The 14,007-nt window shown below is 41.4% G+C and overlaps 1 protein-coding gene across 1 annotated transcript in view; it reads right to left on the bottom strand.

Annotated features, from left to right (window-relative positions):
* Positions 1-3,380: 3,380 nt before the first annotated feature.
* ppp2r5cb (protein phosphatase 2, regulatory subunit B', gamma b) overlaps positions 3,381-14,007 on the bottom strand; it is a 32,374-nt gene continuing 21,747 nt past the window's right edge. Inside the window, 12 exon segments of the mRNA XM_034228624.1 lie at positions 3,381-6,056; positions 7,396-7,512; positions 7,715-7,787; positions 9,062-9,163; positions 9,278-9,405; positions 9,490-9,660; positions 10,488-10,541; positions 10,636-10,747; positions 10,916-10,974; positions 11,083-11,211; positions 11,307-11,399; positions 11,485-11,595. Of these exon segments, the coding sequence (XP_034084515.1) occupies positions 5,922-6,056; positions 7,396-7,512; positions 7,715-7,787; positions 9,062-9,163; positions 9,278-9,405; positions 9,490-9,660; positions 10,488-10,541; positions 10,636-10,747; positions 10,916-10,974; positions 11,083-11,211; positions 11,307-11,399; positions 11,485-11,595 (1,284 nt within the window). The 3' untranslated portion in view covers positions 3,381-5,921.

Here is a 14,007-nt window from a genome sequence, read left to right on the forward strand (position 1 = left end):
GCCTTTATGCCTGCCTGCCTGCCTGCCTGCCTGCCTGCCTGCCTGCCTGCCTGCCTGCCTGCCTGCCTGCCTGCCTGCCTGCCTGCCTGCCTGCCTGCCATTATTTCCAAACACAAGTCAGTGTTTTCTGTTCTGAGAGCAGCGAGGCTCCAGACGGTCAGGTGAGGCTGTTCTCTTCCTCTGCCCTACATATAATCAGACAGCTACCTGTGTCCCTTGTACAGACGAAGGCTTATGTGTCTGCGTGGCTTCAGACAATGGGGACGTCCCCAGGTGCCCAAGATACTGGAAGATAATAAATGTTGTGTGTATGTTCCAGACAGTCACAAAGGAAGAGTGGCTGTGCCCGCACTGACAGGCAGCAGGATTACAGCTGGAGAGGTGACCACAGTTGTGGTCGCGACACAGAGGGCCTCATCATATAACTTTGCGTGGGGCCACAAGTTGGCCAGGGCCAAGTTGGCCCTGCAGTAGACTCACAAAGTGTCAGAAAATACAACAGTCTCTCTTTTCCTCCGTACCCACATCTCTAAACATGGGGGTACAACGGAGCTGATCCAGATTTGCGTCCGATATAACTTGATATCGGAAATGTTGCTATCACAAAAAATGTGCGACGTGTTTTGGACATAATATGGTCTCTTTTTACATTAGCAAGCATCGCTAACACTCAGAGATAATGCCACTTATTATTATTAACGCTGTACTGGAGAGAGTAGGCTGTGTACAAAATCAGGATATAAAAAGGTTTTATGTTATGTTTCAGAAATAATCCTTGATGTAGTTTGGAACATGATATGGCGTTTAATCACTGCAGCGTTTAGCTGAGTATCTGTAGAATTCTCCTGCATGAGCTATTTTTTTTATTTTTTTATTTTTAAAGCTATACGGACCCAGAATCAGCACTTCTCTAACAGGGCTGAAATAGAGGGGGTATGAGGCATGGCTAGAATGGGTGATCTGTTTGGTTTTTTGAGCAAAACACATCATAGACATATAATTTATGATGAGAACAAGTGTGAAATGTACAAATATACATCCTAAGTTGAGTCATAAAGACCAGCAGTCACAAAACCAAAGGCCTCGGCCATCGGCGGCTGACTCTTTAAGCTCTTCCTCATCATGCATCTCGCAACAGCAATGCAGCACACCTGAGCAGAGCTGAGTGACACACAACAGCTTATAGTTATACTTTGACTTATGCCTTTTGCAGTCTTTGTCTGAAATATGTTTCCCAGGCTTTGCAATTGAGAAGAAACAAAATGTCCTAAAGTATAATCGCACATTGTCTTGTCACCTGTAAGGAAGTTAGCCTTGTGAAAGCCGGATGAAGAAGACGTCTCTCTCGTCTCTCTCCTCTTGTTTGTAAGGCAGGATGCTGGGCCCGATTCCAAGTCCTCCACTTTGATGCCGAGGACTTTGAAGACCGTGTGTGGAGCATCAAAGAAATGGGGGACTGGGCTGAACCCCAACTCTCCATCCTCAAGGGGGGGGAGAACGGTTAAAGTGCGTGGGGTGACTGTTCACTATGATCAAGAGGATTCAGGTAATACAGAGCTACGGAAGTCAAGACCACGTAGCTCAGTCAGATTTCAGACCCCCTGGGTGGTGTGATGAGTCATTCTTCGGCTCCCCCACACACACACACACACACACACAGAGAGAGAATCAGGTCCACACAGATGTAACCACACTGCACTTCAGAGTAAAGTAACGCAGCGCTGAAAGCTTTTCCTAAATCCTGATTGGATGCAGGCACAATGGGGGTTGATGCTCCAAACTTTTGAGTTCTGTTTCCATGGTGATAGGTTCTGACATGTACCGTCATGACAAGATGTTTTTTGGATTGCAAGGACCAGAGGGGGATCAGACCAATGACAGTGAACGAAGGGGCTGTCAGAACATCCTGATGACCAAAAAATAGGAAAGAAAAACAACTTATTTGAAATCCAAAGAGCTGCACTTCCACTGCAGGCAAAACAACAAACCCAATGACCTCATCCGAGAGCCGAGAGAGAGGTAGTCTTTTAACAGCACACAAAAAGACGCATTTTGTGACGTACCCAGTAGAAAGGAATATTTCCTCTTAGATAATTGGGGTACAATTTGTTGATAATGAGGCGAAGAGAATCTTTTTTTGTGGGAGACAATTTGCATCCTCGTTAGGGCGGTAATTTAGAAACAAAGGCTATTATGCTTCACACGTTTCCAGTGCTAGATGAATCCATCTTTGGCCCTGAAAATAGGATCAGTGTAATCCCTTTGAGAATAAAGTCTTCAAATGAAAAGAGGAACTTAAGTGAGACGAGACAAAACAAAGCAGAGAGTGTGGGCATCGTTGAAAGACTGCCTAGTAACATCTAAAGAAGAACAAGCAGTGTCCTTCAAAGTATGACTGCTTATGAGTTCAACCTGTTTATTCAGTAACGCATTCATTAAATGTGTCCTAGTTCAGTGCTGCAGCATGATAAAATAACCGATTTCAAACCAGAGAAGCCACATGACATCACACCCTGTTTAACAAGAGAAATTGCAATCATGCTGAGTCTTTAAATAGTTATTAGGGACAAGAGTACTGACTGGATCACATGTTTGTTAGCAGCACAAAAGACTACATTTAAATATAATTATTTTCGCTTTAATGACGAAAATATCAAGGGTGAGGCATTGATTCTTTTTTTGCTTCAGTCAGATATTCGTCTGAAACGACGAAGTAAACTCTGTACCCTTCGTTTAAATGCTGCAATTGTGAGGTTAAACCATAGGGTTAAACTGTACGGCGATGTATAAACACTTGATTGACAGCTCTTGGTTGATACAATCAAAGTAAAAATGGGACTCAACACGGCAGCAATCAGAAATGTGTATGATTTTGAAGAGCTTGATATGAATCATCAGGCTCTGAAGTGTTGAATGTTACCTTCTGTTTTCCAGCAGGGGGCAGCCAAGGACTACGTTTCCTTTTAAATTAGTGCAAACAGGGATTACAAAAAAAAACAATATCATTTAGAGATTTGGTTTCCTTGCAGTTTGGTTTGAGCTTAAAGAAAAGTTCAACTAACGTGAAAACAGTCAAATGTATCCTATTCATATAATCTATATAAATGCTATACCAGAATTCAAAAGAAACAACGGTGAATGTATTACCTGAATGTCTGCATACTCATTCTGCAATCATGCGTGGTGACGACAGATACATTTTACATATTCAAATTGAGTTGCTTATTCAATATAAAACAAGTGCGTAAAATTGTACATTTCTAAAAGTTGTAATCTTGTATAGTTCACTCTATAATTCTTCTGTAAAAAAGTTGAATGAAACAACAGAGGGAGACTCACATGATAGCTTGAATGCGATCAATAACGACTCTCAGAAAAGGTTTTTTAGGATGAAAATATAAAACTCACATGTTCTCTTTATTTGCTGTATATAGATAGATGAACACCACTGGAGATTTGGATAAAAGCACACACACAAAAAGCTCATTTATGTAGAATATCAACACGTGTGAAGACGAAAAACAAAAACGGAAAAGATGTCAGATTACAAATAGATAAACTATCCAAATTCTATACGGTTCTCTAAATGTAAATAGTCACGTGTGTTGAAGTCTGTGCCACATACCAACTGTCTGCAGTTGCTAATAATAACCTCTGTATTCTGTACACAGGGTTTTGTACAAAATATGAAATCTACCATTTAATAGTTATAACATAAAATAAAAGTACATTATATGTACAATAGAAGCCATTTAGTATGAGACGTATACTAAAGCACACTTCATTCTTTTGAAAGAAGACAAATGTGACATGGAGAGCTCCAAAGAAGCCAATATTAAAGCCATTTTGAGAAGAACAACAGTCACCAGTGAGCGTAACAAACCCAGACAACCAACAATCAGAGGACGTAGATCACCGAAGGGATGGATTCACTTTCATTACAATCCACTGTGGGCACAGGGGGGTGAGGTAAGAAGCCTTTGGTGAATGTTTTTCTTCCAGACAAACACAGAGAAAAAAGAAAAAACGTGACTGCAGTATTATTTACAATTTGCACATTCAGTTGAAACACTGACTGAGAGGTTCTGCAGGCAAAGGAAGAAGAAAAAACACAAGGAAAACTTGCAAGCATCCAGAAGCAGATTCAAAAGAATATCAAGCCTACTGGGTAGTAGGTTTCTACTGGAGAAAGGGGGAGGGGGGGCGGTTAGAGTCAGTGTGCAGGTCCGGGCAGACGGGGTCAAACAACGGTATAAATCAAAAGCGGAATGGGACAGAAAAGATTTCCTCTCCTGTGGAGGCGAGCTCTTATCCACCCCACCCAGGGGAGGCGACCCCTCACGCCACGACAGACAGCATCACGGATTCTTTTCTAGTTGTTTTTTTTTCTATTTTCTTTCAAGTTTTATCAGGAAGTGCTTCATCGCTAGGTGGCGACCACTCTGCTTCTGCTCTCTAGCTTTCACCTACAAAATCCACTTTGTAGCTTCAACAAGGCAGCAGCTGGAGGTGTGCCACGTAGACTTGAAGGAAAACTTTTTTTGTTAATGATCTGGCATTTCTTTTTGTTCATGCTACTACTCGATTCTCGTTGGAACAAATATCCCCTTGGACTATAAAAGGCACTGTGAAAAGAAAGGCTCACGTTCAAAGCAAACACACCTCATCTCAAAGCAGTCTAATCTCTAACAAGTGTTTTATAAATAAAAGGGTCTTGCTTGAGAAGAGTAGAAAAAGCGATCACCATGGGCACAGTTTCTGCCCCTGTTGACTTCTCTCCCACACAGCAGCATTGTGTAAATCCAGAACATCTCTCGGACCTCTCTTAGCCCAACATGAATGACAGCGACTTGTACTGAATGCTAAATGGCCGTGTTGAACACACTCCTACCATGGCTGGATATGAGCGAGAAACCAAAAAGAAATCCCACAATCCCCTCTCATGTAACCAGGCACGGGCTGGACCTGTCCCAAGAGCCAATCGAATAGATCCAAACACACAACAGCACACTGTCTGACCATTGTTTGAGCCACACACTGCATACCTGCGTCAACTTATTGCCTACACAATTAAAAAACGATTGTTTATTTTTATGAGAAGTTGGCACCAGACTATGCTTTTATACAAGCACAAAGATCTGTTCGATTAAAAAACGAACTCTGTCAGGCCAGCACTGTGTGTCGTAACGCTTTTAATCTGGACACACACTGTACTAGTAGTCCTGTCCTGATTATCAGAACAATCAATTCATCTTCACAGCTGATAGAAAATAAAAATAACATAGCAGTTATACCGATAGGAAGTGTGTTTGACTCCAAGTAGAGCACCTAATATACTATGTGAAGGAGAAAATCAAATATAAACAGCTGTCTAGACTGTCTAGTTAAAATGAGAATAATAGCTTGTGTTAAATATATAGAAATGACTGATCTCATCCACCGCTGATTTCTGTTTTAAAAACCAAACAAGGCTCATGGTATTTGTACAAACACCTGACATCTATAGAGAAGAGGCTAGAAGAGACGACGGCTCACGCACAGAACAGAACACCTGAGAGAGACGACCAGGAGGGGGCAGCGCAGGACCCCGAAAAACAAGGGAGAAGAGAAAGATAACACTACAGTATCTTGGGAGAAGTTCAGGGACATGGTGCACTTTGTGGTCTTTTACAACAAAACGGCATCACAGATGTTTTTGCTGGACAAAAAGGGGAAGGGTGAGGGGGGGGGGTCAGAGCATTGCATGTCCCAAAAAGTCGAACAAGGCTAATTGGACGTGCCGCTTTAGACATTTTCTGCGTCAGGTGGAGCTGTTCAGTTCCGTGTTGTGCTGGGCTGAGATTCCAGAGTTCGGACGTTGTGCTGGCCTCTGTGGGCCCTCTGCTGCTGCTGGTGGTTCATGGTGGATCCAGGGTGGTCTCTTAGTGGCCGTCGTGCGGCGTTATCATTTCATCGGCTCTCCGATGCATCTCCAAGGCCGTGACGGTGCAGATGTCCCTGGGGAGTTCGGATTTCCTCCTCACCAACGGGCGCTCTCTACGCTGATCTTTTTGGATCTGGACACACATGGAGACGGGGAGGGATGGTACGATTCAGCGTTAATACACACACACTCCAACGTAACAATTATGGCAATTCACTGTCTCTCAGGAGGCAAAGGAAAGTAAAAAGTCTGATATTAATGTCTGTGCCCCAAGTTCCATCTGGAGATAAAAAAGCCCCTGCCTTCAAACTCTCAACAAGCACATAACAAAGAAAAGGCTTTCCAATCAGATTCAGTCTGATCTAAATGAACTATTTAACACTTAAATACACGCAGTTTGTTCCCCATGATACTTGGAAGTGCAAAGCATAATCTAGTGAGCAGGCATATGGATAATAGAGATGGTAGGCGTTAGATCTATGAATTTTAAATAGTTTTTTACGTCTGGCAGACAGGCTGTTCCAACAGAATCCTCTAATGGCGCTTTTCCACTGCAGGACCTAGCGCGGCTTGGTATGGTTAGGCCTTGGTAGGCCAGGCTCACTTTATGCTGTGTTTCCATTACAGTTTAGTAACAGGGGTAGTAACTATAGTAACACAGTGTAGGCGGGGCGATCGGCTGTTCAGCGGGCGGAGTGACGCTGCGTTAAACTGCCGTGACGCCATCTTCAATGCGAACCACAAAATCAAAGCAATCAGTCGTTAGCTGTGAGCACTAAGAGCTCACAGCTCCTCATAGACTGTGTCATGGCGAATACAGTCGCTGGTTTATTTATGTCTGTATAGGCCGTTGTTGTGAGTGTGGACGGAACATATACAACGTTAGCTTAGCCTGATCGATCCGATCTCCATTAAGAAAACACGCATTTAAAAAAAGGGTTTTTCGCCTGCCGTCTGTCTGCAGACTTGTCAAAGCATTAATTCACGGTTTTTACTAACCGGTATCAGTATGTTGTTACTTCAGCATCATTTTGAAACGTGTATTACAATTAAATCACGGTCAAATATTCATTTTGTTGTAGTTGTAGCCCCCTTGCCAACGATTCTCTCTGACCATTCAGCAGTTGAGTGTTTACGTCACTAGTTTTCAGCCCGGTAAGAACCTCGTTTTTGGAGGGCCAGAAAAAAGGTGAAAAAGTACCCGCTAGCCAGAACTACCCCTAGTGGAAAAACAAAAAAAATACGTGCTACGTGCTACAGTGGAAAAGCGCCATTAATGCACAGTTGGACACAGAATCTAGAAAATGATTTGTATATTATCCAAGTTGTGATAGTATATTAGGAAAAATAGCGTTATACAAAAATATGAAGCAAAAATGGGCCCATAATAATTGGACTGCACCAATGAGCAATGTAAGACCAAAGAAGACAGTAATATTGACTGCTCCACTACACTACAGTCTATTCCGTACCTGTATTGCCTCCTCCTCTACTTTTTTCTTGAGCAGGTTGACATCGTCTAGCAGCGGCCCGTCTGTCTCCATGTCCATCGGACCATCGCAGCCTATCGAGTCAACGTACGGCAAAAACTGTTAAGGGAGAGAAGCAGGAAAGGTGAAAAGGCATCTAGAAAAACTTTGAGAAATGTTCACTAACTTCGGAGAACTCAGTGACCTTTTCTCTTCCGTTTGTTTTTGACCATGCTGTTGCACGGTGCATACTAACACCTCATCAGTCAGAAAGATGTCTGACGTATTGATTTATTAAAAAGGTTAAAATGTTGTTGCTCACCTGTGGGTTTGACTTTGCAAGATTCTCGATCTTCAGCCACGCTTCGTCCCTCTCTTTCCATTTGGCTTTCTCTCTGTGACGAAACAAAAACAATCTTAGAATTAGTGTTAATTTCGTGTTTTAGTCTTAGTCCCGTGTTAAATTTCATTTTTAGTTTTAGTCATATTTAGTCACCTTCATCCTGTTTTTATATAGTCAAGTTTTAGTCGAAAAAGTCTGAGCATTTTAGTCTTATTTTAGTCAAAGAAAACTAATTATTTTAGTCTACTTTTTGTCAATGAAAACTGTTGAGTCTTTTTTAGTCATCAGATTATATAGAACATTTCAGTCAAACTAGTCTAGCCAAAACCAATCATTTGTCAACATATTTCACAATAAGATTATATCTTGTCCTTATTTGATGAAAAACACAGGTTGAATGATTAAGAAAGCACCTTTGCAGAGAGTATCTGGTTTGTGGTGTTTTTACCAGCTGTGTTATGGCCACATTGCTTCCCTTCTGATGAAACAAAACATTCGCTTTTTTTCTCCGCCTCATTGTAGCGAAAATGGGCCCAAATATCACATCGTTTTTTTCTCCCAAGCAGTGGTGGCTTTAGACTTTTTCGTTGTCAGTAATTTTGACAGACAGGATCGTAACATTTCCGTCATAATCCATTATTATCCGTCGAGTGCACAATTTATCTCTCACTCGCGCTGACGGGGGGGTATTCGGTTAACGCGAGTGCGACCACTGCTCCCAAGCCCTGTTGCCATTTTATTTTCTGTTAAATAAGGTTAGTTAGACCATGAGTTAGACCCGAGTCTTCCTGACAGTTCACAGTGTGCCGCTGCCCGGTGTAATTCAAATCTACTTCCGCGCGCACCGCAGACACACACAGCTGCTGCCCAGCCCGCAGCACCGGAAATGGAACTGCTGGGAGAAAAACTGACTATCAGAGATGTAACGTTATCTTTGATAATATTTCGTCTCCTCATTTTTCGTCGACGAAAGTAAAGAGAGATTTTGGCATAGTTTTTATTTAGTAAACTACATTTTCGTCTCGTCACTTTTCGTCAACGATATTGCATGATCATTTCGTTACAGTTATTGTTTACTGCCGTCGGTGCCGTCTCGTCATCGTCTCATTTTCGTCATGGAAAAAAAGGTCGTTGACGAACATATTTCGTCATAGTTTTAGTCAACGAAATTAACACTACTTAGAATTCGACTGTTATTGGTATCAGCTCAGTTTCTGGTATCGTGACATACCTAGTGCCATTCTTTTCATATCAAATAAGGTTTGTGTGATGTTTTCTTTGACATGTAATGAGACCATAAGATGTGATGTCTCCCTTGGGACTTACTTGCTTTTCTCGGCCCTGAACTGTTGGGTGCAGTCATCAAACAGCTTCTGGTTCATCTCCATGAAGAGTTTAAGAGCATTGTAGATCAACCCGTGGATCGTCCTGCGGAGAGACAAAAAGTACAACAATTCGCTTGATTTAATTACTTTCCAATTGTTCAAAAACCAGCATCACGCCAAGACACAGACACAATGGAAAGCCCGAGTAGGGTCTCACTTGTTCCAGTGGGTCTTGGAGTTGCGGTAGAGCGAGGGGAACATGATAGGCAGGATCTTGGCAGCGTTGTCGCTGATCAGGCTCATGATGTACTCATTGTTCCAGTAGTACAGAGCTCGTTCTGCCACCTAAGAACAGAGGAGTTTAGATGAGTTACAAATGCGTATAACAGATCATCTAAAAGTGTGTACTGGGATGGATGACTGTCGGACCTGGAAGTGTGGGCTGGACACACACTTGGCCAGCTGTCTGAAGAGCGGCTCCATGACTTTGACGAACTCCGACGGCTCGATGACGTCCAGGATCTCCTCCAACTCGTTCAGGAACATCACCTCTTTTGGACTGTGGGTCTTCGGCCAGTACTTCAACAACGCCATTACGGTCTGCGTGCAGCAACAAAAGATCATGGAAAAAAGAAGAAGAAGAATGGATGGATGGATGGCAGATCTATCAAATTAATCATCTGTTGATGAAGTAACACTCAGGGACAGTTTTATCCCACAGGCCATAAGACTGCTAAACACCTGAGCTGTGCCCCGATAAACGAATGTTGTCATCTTGCAATATGCTCATTTATATAAATAGTTATCACCGCAATAAACCGTATTTAATTTTGTCTTAATTTAATATTCTGGTCTTGTACATATCCCATATTCTATTCACATGTATATAGACTTTTTGCACTACTTTTTATTTTCTATTTTATTATATATGTTGCATTGTTGGAGGAGCTCAGGCCATTGCCATGTCTACACTGTAGCTTTGAGCATATGACAATAAAACCTTTGAATCTTGAAGTACTACAGGAGCTAGCATTGAACTGAATAATAGAGTCCTTTTAAGATATAAAGCACAGATAGCTAGCTTGTCTGTACATCACTGTATTTTTTTTTCAGGGTTGAGGATCTAATGTACTAAAATCAAATAGAGTTTGTTTTCCTATCTCTTGTATTGAATTCACACAGGCTAAGCAAGGTTATGGCCTACATATTCGCTCTCTTTATTTTATGTCCAAAAACATTCAATTGCATTTCCTCTTCCCTTTAATAAGATTTTAAAAATAATACAGTACCTGACATATCACATTGCAGCTAAGCTAATAAGGAACTATCCAAAGCTTTGATAATGGAATCATAGGGTTCACTCAGGCAATTTGATAATGAAATCTATAATATTATTGCCGTAACAACATTACTCAATCCCATCTTACCGGCTCCGTGAGGGTGCTATCCTTCTCTAAGAACTGTACAACACGTAGGGCCAGCTGAGGGAGGAACAACACATCATTTCAGAAAAACAGCTCGATTGTGAATAGTGTTATTATAAAGTTATTTTTGTGCAGAACACTATGTGGTTACCTGTGGGTGGTACACACTGAGAGACTTGACTTGTGTAAAGGCAGCAGGGACTTTCAGCAGGAATATCTTGTGCTCTTTCTTTCAAACGGTAAATGCAAAGCCATTGATTATGCTGTGAATAGAAAGTGGTCATTGAAGATAATGAGACAAAGCAAACACCTGTATGTTACTAATACAAATGTGCCTTTTAATGGATTTTACTAATGAAAACCATTACTGAAAATGAACCAGTGAATGTGAAATGGTGAAAGAGTAATGGGTGCACCTCCAATCATCTTACCTGCCTAATATCTCCAGTAATTCTGCTATTCCATTATGATGTTCAGTCTCATAATGAACCTGAAAAAAAGCAACATGGTTATAAAATCAAGGCATTTAGGCAAAATTCACTCCATTCGACAAAACCACAGGTGTCACTAATGTGTACCAGCATCATGAGTCACTCACCTATAAAATATTTATTAATGTGTTTCCTAATGTTGCTCGCAGGCCCAGGAACTTGCCATAGATGCGATGAAGAGTAGTCTTTAAAAAGTCTCTTTCCCTGGGGTCTTCACTGTCAAACAGGTCTAAGAGCTGTGGACAAAAAACAAAGGCATACATTAGACTGAGCATCAAAAATATAGATCCCTTAAAACCATGCGTACAGAAGTGTATCATCATGCGCTCACCTGCATTACAAACTTCTGGTCAATATACTTTTTGGCTATGTTTGGTTGAAAGTCAGGTGACTCTAAGAAGCGTAGGAAGAATTCATAAACAAGCTGTGGGAAGAAAAAAACAAGGTTAACACATGAAAGTAACATACGGATGTATTCAGCAGCATTTTACCTTGGTGTGTGTGTTCACCTGTAGATGTGGCCACGCAGCCTCTAGCGTGGGCTCGTCTTCTTTCGGGGTCAAACTCGGCGCCCGTGGGGTTTGATGATGTGGCAACGTCCTGAACATGTTCACAGCAAACTATGGAGAAAAACAGAGCAGCAGGTCAACTCTACAATCCTCCGAAAAAAGTGACGTCACTGAGTAAAGACGTTCATTAATCAGGTTACAACTAGCGATTCATATTCAAACATTAAATAGAATTACTGGACACTGGATGTAATGTCAACTACTCTGCTTCCTCTGGTATCCTAAAGCTGAGCCGGAAAAAGACATTTCAGCTTTAGCGAGATAAAATGAATGAATATATTTATTTAACAAATTAAAGCCCTATAGAGCAGGGGTTCCCAACCTTTATTGTGCCAAGGACCGGCAGATACATTAAAAGAAATTCGCGGACCGGTTGTCAATTTTAACTGATTTTAATATTTACTCACCAGCAGGTGGCAACAGAGGCCAATTGTATTCACAGCCTGAAGAAATACCAATATGCATCCAAAACATATTAACAACGTTTTAAAACCAGGATACAATTCAAACAAATTAGGACCACTGTACACATATTGATATAACTGAAATGTTAGTGAGACCCCTGAGCTTGTTTTGCCAGCTCCATAACTTAACGTCATACCGGGGCGTTCGTTCCGGTTGCACTCCGACAGCATTTAGCACTACATCGAGATTAAAATTAAACTAACTTCTTTTGGGGAACACCCACATACCTATGGAGTTGGCCAGATGTGTGTAAATTACTGTTCATGGTCATTTGAAAACAAATTGCCGTTGTTGGACCCACAAACACACAGAACATTACACACACCACAGCAGAGCTGAGCAGAAGCACATAAACATCATGGCCCTTTGTGAACGGACATTTCCCTTCATACAACGAGTAATCGGGGGAATATCGGGCCGTTCGTGTGGTGGTTTGTGTGTGTGTGTGTGTTAGAGGTGTGTGTGGCTGAACGTAACAGCCTGCAGTGGGGAACACAGTGAAGGCGGTGTGTACGCTCTGGTGCTGCACTTCTCCTGATGGCTGCAGCCATTTCTTGAAGTGAAGGAGGTTTTACCAATAAGAAAATAGCTCTACACCCCTGGCCGCAATGTCCTTAAAACGAAGTCCGAGTTTGAAATATATCTCAAATAATGTATGCACTGCCATTTTCCCCACATAAACATAACAGTCTGCGATGAAACGGTTGTCTCCTGTGTGCTCCACTTCCTATTGGGGCACCGGTAACTTTTTCTGCGCACGAGTGGCTGAGACCTTATGCTAACCAATTTTGATTTATTTTGTATGTTTTGGATGAAATAATAGACTGGTATAGGTGCGAAAATATTTTTTTTTTAGAATTTTGCAAATATTACGATAAACTCACAGCTATTTCGCAGCCCGGTACCGGTCCGCGGACAGGGGGTTGGGAACCCCTGCTATAGAGAACATCCAATTTAAGAAAATAAATAGCTAACTACAATTATGTTCCATTGGAATACTAGGCTAATTCAAGTGAATAATAAATAAAGTGAAGAAAATAAATGTCAATCTTGAGTCTGTGATAAAGATAAAATGATTCTTTTTTGCTTATTATCATTTCTGTTAGAGAGATGGTATCCAAGCTCTGAAGACCATAGATATTATCTCTCCAACAGCAATGATAACAGAAAAGCACACTTGAAAGATATTTCTCACAATGTACACACCCTGTAAACATTAGCTCAGTTTGTCCTCCACTTAAACAACTGGCGACTTCTAACGTTTGCTTTTAATACAAAACCGTCCAGCTGAAATAATAAAGCCGATGGTGGAGTTTCAGAAAGCCACTCGCGACAGTATTTGGATAAGCAACCAATGTTATAAACAATCATTAACGCAACAAAACCACAATAGGACAAATACTCAAGGGACTTGACAACTAAAACCTCTTTGCAGCCGCTTTCAAAGGATCTCAACTAAAGACTGGATATGCTGGCTACGCTACAGCTCACAGTGAATGTACTATTATAATTTAAAAAAAATTACATCGCGCAATGGGAAACATGTTAACTGTCCACTAAAAATGTAACTATACAATTATTACAGTACTCCATTTTTTGCCCAAAACAAGTAAATAGAAATACTGAAAAATCAAATACTCAATTCTCATTAGCTTACTTTGAAACAAGGTGTTTTCTTTATGAAAAAACAATGAATGACATGTGTATTCAGTGGTTGAATAATCCCTCGTGGTGTTTCCTGTTTCACAAAACACCATTCCCCAAACTGGGAAAACATCTATGTATTTTCTTTCTCACTTTCAAGACAGCTCACTCAGACAGTCCCTGATGAGACCAGACGATAAGAGGTCCAAACACACTCGTTCGTCACGTTGTGTTTATATTCTCAGCAGAAAACCATTTATAATCCCCCCCCCCCCCGGAGAATGGGACTAATGGAAGAACCGCTGTCATGTCATCCAGAGGTCTGCCAAAATATTGTTCTAAAGCTTGACCACC

Source organism: Gymnodraco acuticeps, unplaced genomic scaffold, assembly GCF_902827175.1.
Source record: "Gymnodraco acuticeps unplaced genomic scaffold, fGymAcu1.1, whole genome shotgun sequence".
NCBI classification, from domain to species: domain Eukaryota; kingdom Metazoa; phylum Chordata; class Actinopteri; order Perciformes; family Bathydraconidae; genus Gymnodraco; species Gymnodraco acuticeps.